The 15,285-nt window shown below is 38.0% G+C and overlaps 1 protein-coding gene across 2 annotated transcripts in view; it reads left to right on the top strand.

Annotated features, from left to right (window-relative positions):
- Positions 1-15,285, top strand: part of GADL1 (glutamate decarboxylase like 1) — a 190,180-nt gene that overhangs the window by 110,006 nt on the left and 64,889 nt on the right. For both annotated transcript variants that reach the window (XM_009445070.5, XM_009445069.5), the window contains exon 14: positions 6,591-6,680. In XM_009445070.5, coding sequence (XP_009443345.1) covers positions 6,591-6,680 — 90 coding nt within the window. The remainder of the gene's footprint in view (positions 1-6,590; positions 6,681-15,285) is intronic.

Raw genomic sequence — 15,285 nt, 5'->3', positions numbered from 1 at the left:
AAAAAGCAATAGTGAAGAGAGGACAAGAGAAAAATAAGCAAGACAAACTTGGAAACTGTTTTTAGTAGCCAAAGTGAAATATGACAATAGTCCTCAGGGAAGTTTGGGAAATACTTTCCAGAGAATCTAGAGCACGGATTCCCCTAGTATCTACAAAGGAAGCATCAGACTAGAAAGTTCTAAGCTTCCAAAGTGCTAGAAAGCTAGACATATGGAAGCTCTTGCATGCATACCAAAATGATTAAAAATTAAACAACTTTCTGGTAGTACTATAAAGACAACAAATTTAGAGTGCGAGAAGTTCTGCAGAACAGACAACCTGGTTTCTTTCAACAGGCAGGTGACGTGAGGAAAACGGAGTAGTGATAATCTCTTTAGGTTCAAAGAGACCGAAGAGGCATAACCAAATAAGGCATATAGACCTTGTTGAAATCCCAGTTTGAACAAGCCAACTGTAAAAAGTAATTCTTGTAACAGTTGGGGAGTTTTGAATATGAACTGGCTATTAGATGGTGTCAAGGAATTGTCAATTTTGTGAGGCATAATGGCATTATAAACATGTAAGAAAATGTCTATAGTTTTTAGTGGTGGATACCTAAAGCATGTATGGGAGAAACAGCAGTCATATTTGAATTGAGTTTGATCACTTTATATTTTCTTGGGTTTGAGTTTCCTCTATTTTCTCAATTTGAGTTGTGTTATTTTCTCTGGTGATGGGAGCTATAGTGCTTATGAAAAGTCCTATAAACCTTGAAACTGTACAGTCTTTTGACAGAGCTGAAAAGTGATGAGAAAAAAGATGGGCCGATTAAAAAGTTCTTTATATATTCTTCTTAAAGTCTTAGAAAAGAAAAACCACTTACCATCGTCATTAGGAAATTGCAAACACTCATGTCCTTGCAATGAAAGCTAAGGTGGGATTTAGTCAGCCTTCTACCCCTGGATTTTTTCATCTGTGGGAGCCAGCTGGCCCACAAGCAGTGCAGGTGGTTTTCTAAATGGTTTTCCGGAATTCCTGGTGTAAGGATTTTTGTATGTGATCTGCATTTGCTGCTTTTCTTTTTATTACACTGAGAATAAAGCAGAATTAGATCTTGAATGTCACATATAAAGTTGATAGTCTTTTTGCTTATATGCATTTGTATGTCTATATATGTATATGTACATGTATTTGAGAGTATGTGTCACTGTTGTCTAACAGCAAGGAGAAAGTGGAACATTGGAAATTGTAAGTGAACATAACAAGACAATACCCAGTACTTGAGTATTTTTTCCTGGAAAGGATAAAAATACATTTCTTGAAGATGATTGAAAGTTATTATTTTAAGTGAATTCTGAATTATTCATAGGCCCCTGAAAATCATCTCTATTTTTCTGTGTTGGATCTAAGATCTAATAGATGTTTTCCTAGAGGTATATTCATTCTTCTACTGTCAATTCACATATTTTATTTTTATCTCTTGGGAGAGTCCTAATTATTCAACTTTTATCTTTTCTCAAGGTCTACACTAGGAGGAGTTATTAATGTTTTATCAACTGAGTTATAGAAGATCTTCGAGGACATATAGTCAACTTCCTGCACAATGCAGCAAACCTGTCTTAATGTATCTGTTAACAGGTGGTCAACCTCTGAATACTTCCTATTTGCAGAGAATTCACTAGTTCATTCCTCTTCCAGATAGTTCTAATTATTCATGTTCTAATAGTGAACCTACTAATATGTATCAAGCACATTGTGATTTTTCTTACATTGTTATCTTGTTATATAGTTTTATTAGATTACAACTACCTCCTAATTGCTAAATCCAATGCACATTATTTTAATCTTCATCTTGCTGAAATTCTGTAGCATTGTATGTTATCCATTCACTCCATCTCTTGATAGTCTCCCCTGTCTTAGTTTCTTTGATTTCCTTTCCCAATTTCTCTTTTCCATGTGACTTGTTCTTTTCAGTCTCCATGTAAGGGACTTTTCATCAGGGCACTCCCTTAAATATTCTTCTAACACTTTGTCTTTGGCCACATAGTCTGCCTGAAATGTCCTCACGTTCAGAACTTTGTTATCAATAGCCTCTTTGTACGTCTTCATCCTCAACTTAGCTCTTAAACTCCAGGCCTTTGTATATGAATATTTCCTGAAATTTTCACCTAGACGCCACAGACACCTCAAAATTCAACATTTCTAAAAACTTAAGTGTAGTATTTTCCTTACCAAAATTCTACTTTCTTCTTTTGGTCATTAGAACTATGATCCACTAACCAAAAATCTTGATGTTTTTACTATCTCCTTTTCTTCCCCGCTAAGTATATCTTGAATGCTTAGTCTTCTCCACTCCCAAAGCCACTGCCTTAGTACCAACCTGAAGAGTGATGAGATCTTGAACTATCTAGGTACTGTCTGCTAACTTGTGTCCCACTTCCAGTCTTAGATCCCTCCAGCCTAACTGCCACACTGCTGCTAGAGCAGCTTTTCAAAGATGAGATCTATTTCCTAGAGTAGTGAAACTACTCTCCAGTGACTCCATGTTCCTCTAGAATCAGGCCCAAGCTTCCAAGTACGTCATACGAGAAGTCCTTCATGACATGACTCCCATCTTCGTTTCTAGCTTCACCTCTCTTCAGTACACCCTGTCCTCTATTCATTCCAAGTTCAGAAAGTGTCATTTTCTTGTCCTGATGCCTAGTCAATATCTATAACATAGAAAGCTTTGCTTATTAATTTGAAACAGCTTGGTTACCCCTTGCTGGACATTATTTCTTAATGTTTCCCTTCAAATATAGTACCAAGAAATTAACAGTGATGTACCTCACTAGTGCACATTTTAATGGAGCTACTCATCCACTTTAAAAGACATCTCTTTTTACCATTATGGCCCCAAATAATAGTCACTAACTGACTACAGTGCTTGCTGTGTGCCAGACACGGTACTAAATTTTGAAAACACGTTTTCTCTTTAATCATCAAACCAACACTGTGGGGCAGACATCATCATCTATAAAACTATTTTATGGTTTAGGAGGCAGAAACTGAGAAAGTTTGATACTCATCCCAAAGATCTGATGAAGTTGAAATTCAAAGCCACATCCTTGCAACTCCAAAACTTAGGCTTTTTGTGCTATCCAGTGCTGCCTTTGAAATTTTTCAATAGTCTAATCTTAACACCTATAAGCTTGAAGTCAATTACAATTCACCATTCCAGCTTTTCCTTCAACTCTATATTTGCATGATTGAATCTGTGTGCTGGATTCTGCATTTACATTTATTAAAACAGAATAGTGCTAGCTTTGCTTTTGTTACCTATTATTCTGATCTAATGACATTGTAAGCAAAGGAGATGAATTTCTTTTGACATGACTCAGTTTTAGAGAATGTGAGCTGCTACCTTAGTGACCACTAATTTCTTTCCCAAATGGTCTCAAAATTTGCTAAATAATTCTTCCTGAAATTGATAAAGAACTTTAGAATGTTTTTTGTTTGAAAATCGGTATAGAATGTATTCATTCTTTAATGGCACATTACTCCTTTATCATGAATTTTTAAAGATTATGACAATGCACTTGCTGCTCCAGAGTTTTTGTACCCTTCACTAGACACTTGGACTCCTGTAAATACCTTCCTAATTTTGTGGATTTTAGAACATAGACTAAATGTGTTCTCAGGACACCCAAGAAGTCAGACTTTCATATATGTAGGCAATTAAAATTAAGGGGTATACAAATGATTTTACTCTGAAAATACTCATTAGTGCTTTGAAGTCTCTAAGAATTATGTAAAATACAAGCTACAGAGGCAGAGACAGGAAAAAGTCAAATATATTTTTGCAAAAATTCAAAGACTTTCAACTCTTAATTTTGGAAATGACCAAAGATATTCCAAATGAAACATCAAATTTCTTCCAATGAAATGAAGTGTCAGAAGGGCTTTATAAGCTTTCAAATGTTGTAGCACTGAAGCCATTCCATTCTAAAAGTGCTTAGTGATAGATCTGATTCCTTTTGCCCAAACAGAAACTTACTAAAAAATGTAAAAGGTCAAAGTCCTAACTTGTAAAATATAGAGCCCATAATAGATAAAACATCGTAAACTGTTTTGTAATGTTCCTATGCAAATGAAAGGGAATAACAAATTTGGTGACATATTAGAGTCCACTCAGAAAACAAGAACTGCATGGTAAAGTGGGAAAGTGTAATATCTATAATTATTAACAAGGGATTGGAGTAATGGAGGATTGCCTCATAGGAGAGAATGAAAAACCTAAAAGTGAACAGGAATAGCAGATATAGAGAGCAGCCACCACTCCTGGAACTGAGATAGAGCGCCCAAAGGAGAGGCCATCCCTTCCCAGGACTGAGGTCTAGACCTCTTCAGAGAGAGAGTATGACCTTGGCTCATGGGATAGCAGAAAAGTTTACTGAGATGTTACATTGGTGGTACTCACTAGAAATCTAGTCTGGAGTGCTGAGCTGAGGGAAGCCATCCACAGGGGCCATGCCACAACTTGGAAATCACTGCAAGCTACCTAGAAGGAGTGCCAGAGAAGTCATCCAAGGCAAGGTGCCTAGCTGACATCTCTCCCCTTTGAAACCACCTGAGGGGAGTATGCCAGGAAAAGCCATTTATGGGCCCTCCACTTGCTGCCTGTCTGCTGTGATGCCACCTGATGCCACCTGAAAGGGGTGTACTGGGGAAGCTACTGGGGCAGATGGGTAGCGGTGTGCTCATGTTTCTGGTCACCAGTGCTGCTGAAATGAACCACAGATTCTGTAGGAGACCCATGAAGTGAGCACACCACAGCAGGAAGGCATTCCTTCCTTCTCGAGTGTCTCTCCAGCACCCTCTGCTGACAAAGTCTAAGATTGGACCACATGTCACAGGAGAAATATCTGCAGAGTCCACCTACATTATTTTAGGACACTCAAAAAGGGTAGATTTCTGGCTGAGAGGCAATAAATTGATAACTGACATAACACAATCTAGTGACAGATAATTACTATATTTTTCTTCTACTTTCTAGTCAGGTATAGTTACTTCATTTGAAAAATGTGTTCACATTAAATGCTCAAAGAATTTGGGAGTTCAGTACAGTCTATCCTAGATAAATTATTATATTAGGTTGCTGCAAAAGTCATTGTGGTTTTTGTGATTACTTTCAATACTTCAGAAATCCAGGTATAAATTGTGTAGATTTGTAAGAATGATTGTAGTCTCATAGATGTTTGTGAAAATTGAGTTGAATTACAGTGTTTCATTTTAAGCTACTTTTTATTTTGAAGATTTATAGCTCTTTTCTTGTCAAGTCCAATAAGAATGTTAATTTCAGAGATGAAAGGATAAGATCAAGAACTTATCTTGTTGAACTGAGGATGTTTCATGGGCATTCACTTACGATTTAAAATCCACTAAAATCAAATATATATATCACCAGGCTTGATTTTAAGATATGAGATGATGGGTCTTTCCTCTTGATGAAATGCTTTGAAACTTTATATACTGGAGCATAATTCTGACGGTTATTGAGAACTGTTGTAACATTGGTTATTACAAACTGTTTACGGCAGAAAATGAAAATCTGTTCAAATATTGTCAGTGTGAAGCATCAAACGAGGAAGATGCATATGACACAATCTTTCCTGAATACAATTCTACATGTCTAATTTGTGAACCCCCAACATAATGTCCCAGATCTCCTAGTCATTGAGTAGTCATCGCATTTCCTATGTTTTTGTCCAGTGAGGACAAAGCCTTGTCTGCGTGACAAAGGCTGGGCTAAAGCCTGTTACAATACAGTCCCATGTTTAAGCAAGTCATGTCTGATAGAAAAACAGACTGGCAGGGAAGATAACTGGGTTATGATTACTTAGTTGAGTTTCTGATAGAACATAAACTGCCCACTTCAGAATCACTTGACATGCTTCATAAAATGCCAATTCTTTAGCCTTTTCTAGGATGGACTTAGATATTGGACATTTTGAACATAGGAACTCAGAATCTACATTTTTGAATAGGTCCCCTAGCTAATTCTCACTTTTACTGATATTCGAGAGCCGGGAGTCAAGGTGATGTTCTTTCTTCAAAAGCAGTATTGGCTAGGGTCATAGTAGTGCTGGTTAGTGAAGCCCAAGCATGTCATGCTGCTATCAACTCACAGGTAATCAAAGCGTTTGCATTTGCCAGGTGTAGGGGCCAACTTTGGCTGCCTTAAGAATTATTGGAAGCCTATGATGGTATAGCAAATAACTTAAGGATCAGTGTTGGAGAGAGAGGATCCAGGGCATCTCTGAGCATGTATGTAAAGCAGGCACTAACTGACGATCAGAGCTGGGTTGAGTCAGCTTCAAACTTAAATGTGCAAAGATCAGGAAAAAACAGTAAAGATGAAAGAGAACCTGCTAGGTGCACGCTATGGAGTAGAAAATTTTTAAATAGGATATTATCAGAAGGCAGAAGGGATTGTTACTCTAAGATTCTGATATGTTAAGATTTTATACACATGATAACTCTTGAAGAAACTAGCTAAGTTTTAAAAGTATTTCATTGCATTCTAAGATAAATCTTAAGATAACAACTTTATATTTTTTCTAATTCTCAGCCTGAATATGCCAATATTTGCTTTTGGTACATTCCACCGAGCCTCAGAGAGATGGAAGAAGGACCCGAGTTCTGGGCAAAACTTAATTTGGTAAGTAATAAGTAAATGGTATTTTTCTTTTTGATGAAGTAGATTCAGTGTACATTATCTGTTGATCCTATAAATAATTCTGTGCTTGCTAGGCCCTCTTATCTAGAGAAGTGTCTTCCAGTTCGTTAAAAAGTAATGACAGGCCAAACAGTTGTAGGCATTGTTTACATTTAACAAATTAACATGGTTGACACACACACCCAAAACAATTAGGTTGTTTGTAAGATAGTTACAAGTTCTGGCTCACAGTGTACTTCAGGAAGTGACATCCGGTCATGGGACACAAGGTTAAAGTTGTGTGATGAATGACTACTTATTTCAACTCTGCTACTGCATCTCTGACTGTTGTACCACCTTACTTGGAAATAATGTTAGACGTCTAAATCTGATACTTTTTGTAAGCATGAGGCCTACTGTCTTTAACAAAGGCCCTATGTCTTACACCCAAGGGGATTACATAAAAGAAAAGAGATGCTAGCAGTGGGTTTCAGCTGATCATCGAACAAAATGTGCTTGGAAGTGTCTTCACACACAGCTGTTGGGGCTGATGATACCGTGTGAGGAGAGGCCCCAGGCTCCAGGGACTGCTTGTGTCTCATCTACTCCTCGCCTAGCATGGCCCTGCCAGTTATAATCCTGCCTCTAATCCAGATTTCCAAGCACTATGGAGTCTCGTGAGTAACACTACTTGATCCCACACTCTGGATGTATGAACATAATGCATACTGAAAGTGAACCCATGGGAGTTTCACTGGGGATTATGTGGCCATGACATGTAGAGTCCAAGTTCTTATGGGCTAGCACCATTAAAAATCAGGCAATTCCCTACCTCTTGAGTGGGATTCAAGTCAGCACAGCTGACTTTATGACCCTGGTTAGTAAAAGCTGACTTGCAAACCCCTCTCCTTACCCTCAGGGGGAAAACGATTTTTTTTTTAAAGCAATTTTTATTGTCCATAGCCTATTTTCCCCTTAGAAGACAAAAAACAAAAAACTCCCTACTCAGGTAAGCGACAAACATTTGCTGAGTGTCCACTATACTATGCACTGGAAATACAAACATCAAAAGGACATGTCTCTGCCCTTGACAAACTCAATATTCCTAGAGACAATGAGTAAAGAGACAATCACAAGGTAACCAAGAAGTACCTGAATGGAGATTAACTGTTTGCAGTGAAAGGAGAGAGAAAGGGTATCTACCCCAATGTGTGATGCTAGAGCTGAGTTTTGAACAATAAGCAGATGTCAGTCAGGGGACAATTTTAAAGAAGCGGATTCTAGGAAGAATCACAGCATGAGAACTCAGAGGCTCAAGAGAGGAGAATGTGATTCAAAGACCACAGGGGTACAAAGCAGCAGTGATGGGAGGTGAGAAGAGTAACAGGCAGAGGGAGGGTCATGGGAGCCTTGCCTTCCACGGCAGAAAGCTTGGGATTTTTGCCCCAGTCTAACTAGAAGGAAGAGGGCAGAACATAGCCTTTAAGTCATGGTCACTGATTGCCTCACTTGGCAGCATGTCCTTTTAGCTTCAGGTCATTTTCTGTTTATTCATGGCTCAAACCTCCTAACCTGTAACATAATAGATGACCAATACAGAATACACCTCTTATCAAACCCTCTCAGGGAGCAAAGATGGGGAGAGATGGTGTTATATCTGTGCCCTTATCCATTTCAGGCAGTTAGCATAGACTTTGGGGATTTGTCTTGTATTTTTGTCACATACAAAATAGCAAAGTGCATAAGAATACATTTCAGATGTTAAGTAACCCATAAAGAGAAACAGGAACTGGACAATGTGAGAATTTAGTGGTGAAGTTTAGAGTAACATTTTTTCACTTTGATGGGATGTGGCTGACATTTTTTAGTAGGGTAGAGAAAGAAATTACAAGTTGAGAAAGATAGGGTCACCATTTTTCTCACTAAGCTAGAAATTGTTTAAGAAAAACAATGAAGAATGTGATATTTGTGTCTAACTCAGTACTGTTGGACTGACAGGGATTAGAATAACTAGACAGACTCATGTTTGTTTTTAGAGAAATTGAAATTGAGTATGGATATATAAGCTAATCTCAAATACAGAATATAATGCATTTTTTTTTCCAAGACGGAGTCTTGCTCTGTCGCCCAGGCTGGGGTGCAATGGCACGATCTCTGCTCACTGCAACCTCCGCCTCTCGGGTTCAAGCGATTCCCACATCCCTAGTCTCCCGAGTATCTGTGATCACAGGCACCCACCATTGTGCTTAACTGAATTTTTGTATTTTTGTCGAGATGGGGTTTCACCATGTTGGCCAGGCTTTGACCTCAGGTGATCCACCTGCCTCGGCCTCCCAAATTGTTGGGATTACAGGTGTGAGCCACCGCACCCAGCCTGTAGTGCACTTTTTATCTTAATTGGGAATTGAACAGGAATTGGGACATTCTCTTTTATCCCCAATATTTGCCAAAATGGATGATCCATACGGTAAATATCCAGTTTATTTTTTTTACTGTCAGCCATCTTGGACTCTCCATCCCTTAATTTTGGAAATGCTTTTCTGCCATTTACAACCATGGTTTCCCCTTGCCTGATCTAGTAACTTCATTTGTTATAGTTGCTACTGAATAGAAAAAATGCATGCTGCAGACAAATTATCACTGGTCCTGAGTTTCTTAATTTCCTATCATTCTCTCCCTGCAAGTCAGGAAGTGTGCATGAATTTGGCAAGGGGGAAGGGAGATTATATATCACATAGTTTATGAGGTTTTATGCTTACTGTAGAATGAGAATACAAGTATATGATTTATAACCTGTAGTGTACTTACAGCACACTTGAAATTTATTTCAGGGTTTATCTTGGATAGAGAATCACAAATCAAATAAGGCTTTGCCCCTCTGATTCAGACTAATGTCAGGTTGAGCTGTCAGATTTCAGAATCACTGGTGCGATAAATCTTCCATTTGGCGGCAGAAGGGGAGAGGGATTATTTGGTAATGAATCTGGAGACTTGAAGGGTATGAGCGCATATGTATGCTTGCAAGTATGTGCACATACGTGAGACTATTTGAGAACACAATCACTCTGTGGCCTAACAATACAATGACACTCTGATACTGGATCCCTGAGTTCCAATGACTTCTCAAGATGCCCTCCATAAAATCCTCCTCTGACTCTCACTCATTATGATATCTTAGGTCTTCATTACTTCCCTACCTAGATTGTATTTGTCTCTTTTCTGGTCTCTTTGCCTCCTGCCATCTGCTTTTCCAGTTTATTTTCTTTACTGTCAAGCCCCTCTTTACCTCCGTCTCTGCTTCATCACGTCACTCTTCTGCTGGAAGTCTCTGACTTGCTTCCTGTTCCCTAGTCCCATATAGCAACAGTTCTCAACCCTGTCAGTCAATGACCACTATTTATAGTAAATATAATATTTAGGAGAATATACCCTTTTCTCTAAAATGAAACCAATGAAATACATGACCCCCCTATACAGTTTTGTAAAAGGCAACATAAGACTTTATATACAATATGAAAGAGAAAGTTTAAGAAAATTTTTATTATATAAATACTTGAGCATGACGGTATTGGAATACATAAGTGATAAGATTCTTGCATATACTCAGAAACACAGTGAATGTAGTCTCTTTATGAATGCAGACTATTATAAGTAGGTGATGTTAGTGATGAAAATAACAGCAACTGTGGTATTGATATACTTTTCAAAAATTATGAACTTTTGCGAATACTCTGAAGAAATCATTTTTCCCTTGCTTTACATGGTAGTAGAAAACTATTAAAAACGGCCACAAAATATTTGGCATTGGTATGTTAAACAGTTAAGGTTCTGTGCTTGAATAATTATAACCAAGCTTCCTACCTCATACATTTCTACTAGGACATTTGAAAGTTGTGTAAAACATGGGACACAGTTCAATGTCACTCAAGATTGCTCTACACAGTGCAGGGCAGCTGACACCTCTGGTTTCCACCTGCTAAATGCCAGTAGCAACCCCCTCAAAATCATGAAAATCCGAAGCATTTACCCAAATTTCCTAGGTATTCCCTAGGAATGTTGTACCATTTCCTTGAGAACCACTGTCTCACAGAATAAAATCTTACCATATCTTACCAATCGAATCTTGGAGAGTTTTGGATGCCAAAGAGACATGTCTGAGTAAATTGGGCTAGAGGAGTTAGGAAACACAATGGAAATTGGGTACTGGATATCTTTCACTAATCAAATTGACAAATCACTGTAGTTTTTAATGTTGATGTCTACTGTTGGTGAGCGTCAGATTCCTGTAAGTTATTCGTGGGTAAATTTTTTACCATTTTTCTGAAAAGCAACTTTATAAAACATATCAAATATCTTAATTTTTCTTTCAGCAATTCCTTTTCTAAAAATGTATTAAGTTATAGAAATATGGGGGAGAAGCTACTAAGACATTCATAGGCATTATTTTAAAATAGCAAATATTTCAGAAGAAACTATTCAACTATAAAGAACTGGCTAAATTTTAGTACATAACTTATAAACAGATTTGTAGTGTCCAGACAAGATTGTGTTTCAAAATAATTCATATTAAAAAGGGGTTTAAAACAGCCACTGTAGTATATTAATATCGAAATTTTATGCTTAAATATACATACTTAAATACATGTAAAATACTGTGTATGTTTTAAGGGTGCATAAGAGGTGCCAAAATATTTTTAGAGACAAAGTTGTAGGTGATTTCTTTTATATTTCTCTGCAATTTGAAAATTTTCTATAATTAAAATGAGATACCTTAGTGGAGTAATTGATCCAATGAAGCCAGATTTCCTTGAGTGCTTTATCTAGACAAAAAGTTATCCAGGTTTTAACCATGTATTCCCCCAAGGGCCAGAAAAAAATAAGCATTAATCCCAATATGGTACGTTTTTACCATTTAAAAATTATCTACGTGTATTACCTTAGAAATATAGCATGTAGATTTAACAGTTTTTATAAGGATGAATTTTAAAGTTTTAAATATTAAAATGTTTTAATCTTTTCTTCTTGTACCACCCTAAGGATCATGATTATACAATAATTAGTTTGCAAACTATTTTCTCTCATGATGTGTTCCCAGGTATTGTGTCCGATATGTCATTCCTCCCCATCTCTCCCCTCCTTGCTAAAACACACACAGTATCTGCATTGGTTTTAAGTTTAGACGCATTGCTAGTGGCGGTTCCTAGTGATCTTCAATAGGCTTCGGCTTCCTAAGTTTCCCTGAAAGCTTCGGGCACTGTGGTAGAGTTACACCTTACTTTTGTTAAGACGGAGTCTCACTCTGTCGCCCAGGCTGGAGTGCAGTGGCACAATCTTGGCTCACTGCAACCTCCACCTCCTGGGTTCAACCGATTCTCCTGCCTCAGCCTCCCAAGTTGCTGGGATTACAGCTGCTCACCACTATGCCCTGCTAATTTTTTGTATTTTTAGTAGAGATAGGGTTTCACCATGTTGGCCAGGCTGGTCTTAAACTCCTGACCTCATGATTCACCCACCTCGGCCTCCCAAAGTGCTTGGATTACAGAGGCATGAGCCACTGCACCCAGCCCTATACACTTTGCTTTCTAAAGTAACTTCCTGAAATAAGTTTATATCTTTGCTTCTTCTGAAGCTGCCTTATAGTGGTCAGATATTGAGGATGAGGAAGTTGAGGATAGAATGCAAAGATAAGATGGGAAATGTTAGACCCCAGAGAATGTAATTGAAAATTCCACTAGTTTGTTTTGCCCCATCATTACTCAGTATTCTGATGCAGAAGATTTCTTCTTTTGTCAATATTTCATAAATAAGTACATTATGCCAACACAATTTACATTCTTAAAAGTAATTAACAAGCTGTCTTTTCGTATTCATGTATGGTTATTTCAACTTTTTTTTCCATTTGCTGACCTGCAGATTTGTGATTAATGTTAGTCATTTATAACAGGCTCCTTTCTCCTTAATAGTAGAGGAAAAATAAATCTTAAAATCTACTTGACGGGTTTGTTGTTTTATTGTGTGGTGATAAAACTTGATATTCCAGATATCTTTAGAAAGTTTAGTATTCTCCCTGGCAGGTTTCTGATTAACGGCACTTGAAGATGAGACTGCATAATCTGAGTAGGGTGATGTGCTTCCGTGGAAACCTCACAGTGAAGACATCTACACAGGCTGCTGCTTTGGATTTTAGGGAGGGCTTCAGTATCTCTTTCACTTGCCCCATTTATTTCCTGAATGTCTTTTTGCATGTCTAATATCTGGACTTAGAGCGGCTAGAAATAACAGCAATTCTGTGTATAACGTCTCCTGATCTCTTAGGGACTTGTGTGCATGTGTGTATGCATAGCTACATGTTCACGAGTTCACAACAATTGAAAGCTGTGTATTTTTCAGAATTCTGATTTTGTCATTGTCTGACATTAGTATATTCAGTCACTCATTTTTGGATTATGAACTAAAAGCACCTGTGTCTTTAAAGGTGCAGCACTTTAAAAAATGTTCAAAGATGAGGTTCTTTTTTAAACCTTATGCTACAGAATTTATATATCCTTCAAAAATCCTGTTTCCTAGTAATCACTCGCTTTCAAGCTGTACTTTAAAATTTATGTTTAAAGAGTCTAATATCAAAGTGCCTTTTAAAGAAAATAGTTCTAAATGTGACTTAAGAGGCTCCCCTTACTTGGATAGTGGCTGGCATTGTAGATTTCGAGAATGCTTAACTAATGAATGTCCTGAATTTTGTAGATACCGTATGCTCTTTCCCCAAACCATTAAAACCTAAGATAAAATGTTGTTTAAAGTATTGTCAGGTAGAGATATTATGTACAATTTGTCATGCATTCTAATGGTTATCAGTTTTGTTCTTATGCCATTCTGCAACTAAGGGTCAAGAAGCCACTTAGGTACTTCTGATAATTATGGCCAGCTTCAGCAATCAGCTGAAGAAGCTGGAGTGTTCCTTCAGCTGAAGGGCAGGGAATACTCAGTGCTTTTCTCGCTTTTATGCTCAATCTCTTTTCTAGTTAATTGTCGTCTTTCTAAATATACTCCACTGGATTTATACAATTTCAACCAACAAAAATTCCAATAAAATTCTTGTTGTATGCGCATGTTTAACGGGAAGTTCATGATGAGTTTTCCTTTGTATTTAATAGCATCTTTCAATGCACAAAATTTATTACTTTGCTTATTTGCTGATTAATATATTGTTTTGTGGTCTAAACGTTTTCATAGATATAAGTGTTTTGTTGATAGTAACTTGAACTCTCCAGAAAAGCCAGATAAGTACAGATGTCCTCATTATAATTTTTTTTTTCTTTCCTTGAGCTTGACAGCCTCTCGTTTCTGTTGGACTGTTCTAATTTATTGTGGCATAAGTTCTGAGTTTAGCCTATCTCTTGAAAATTAAAATAAAGAATGAAGCTGGCATTTCTGCAGGCTGAGGCTGAGCTCACGGGCCTGAGGTCAGGATGAGACCAATTCTCTCTGAGCTCATGGGCCTGAGGTTAGGATGAGAACAGTTCTCAGGAATTTTCGTGGGAGTGGCCACCCACAGCTCACAACAGTAAACACTTGTTCACTTGTGACCTACTGATCCACTGGGCACCCTCGATGACAGTCATGGGAGATGAGGCCAAGGAACACAGCTAAATCTGCATTTCATGAGCATCTATTGTTCTGCACACATACATGAGGCATGAGTATACTATTCTCTGTATGGAGTGCCACTGGCTTTCTGTGTAACATTTGCACATGAGCCAAGTTTATCATTTAAGTCTGTTTCTTTAGTGTCTGTTCGTGTAAGGTCTACGTGAAATAATTCTGAATTCCCAAATATATCAGGGTGAACATCGAGGAAAGGCAGAAGCTTAATTAATGCTTATACCACTTACCACTGTGTCTCTGATTTTATTTGGTTTACTCAGTCGAGTTGCAAACCCAAGTACGTATAGAAGCTAGACAAGTAGCATAAATGAGAGGAGCCTGAGCATAACATAGTAGGGAGTGATGGGGACTGTGATACACTGAAGTATATTGGTCCCAGCTAAAGGGAACAACCTCTACTCAGCTCCTAATCATGACTGCCATGCAGGAATGCAGGCCAGGGTTGCCGGGTCTTATTTTTAAGAGAAGCTAGATAATACACAGATGCTTACGTGAACCCTTTGTTTTTAATGTTTTCAATATTCGTAAGTGATTTAGAAATGTGTAATATACATTTGCCAGTGGGATCTGGCCTTCAGGCTTTTAGCTTGCAATTCTTACCTAAATTCGTCAGTCCTTGATTACCTGTGTGTCACTGGAAGCTCCTTGAGATGAGAGTTTTGTCCCTTCATCTTTGCTCCTCCATGGCAGCAGTACTGGGATTGGCCCACTATCGACTGAGGGATGCTTGAGCTCTGTCATCTACCAGAAGATAACTGTCTCATACTGTCAGACCTGTCAAGTGGGTGTTTTAAGGACGATAACCTCGTAGCAAATGTGGCAACACAGTTTAGACATATGGGTGTGGGTGCATTTTGATCTTGTTTTCTCCTTTCTGGATTCCTAGAACTAGATGGGGCCTCTGGGCTTCAATGCCTCTCCTGAGGTTCGTGTGTTCTGAAGATGT

The sequence above is a fragment of the Pan troglodytes genome, chromosome 2 (genome assembly GCF_028858775.2).
Source record: "Pan troglodytes isolate AG18354 chromosome 2, NHGRI_mPanTro3-v2.0_pri, whole genome shotgun sequence".
Classification (NCBI taxonomy): Eukaryota; Metazoa; Chordata; class Mammalia; order Primates; family Hominidae; genus Pan; species Pan troglodytes.
Note: the sequence above shows the minus strand (reverse complement) of the source record. Positions and strands in the feature narration are given on the sequence as shown.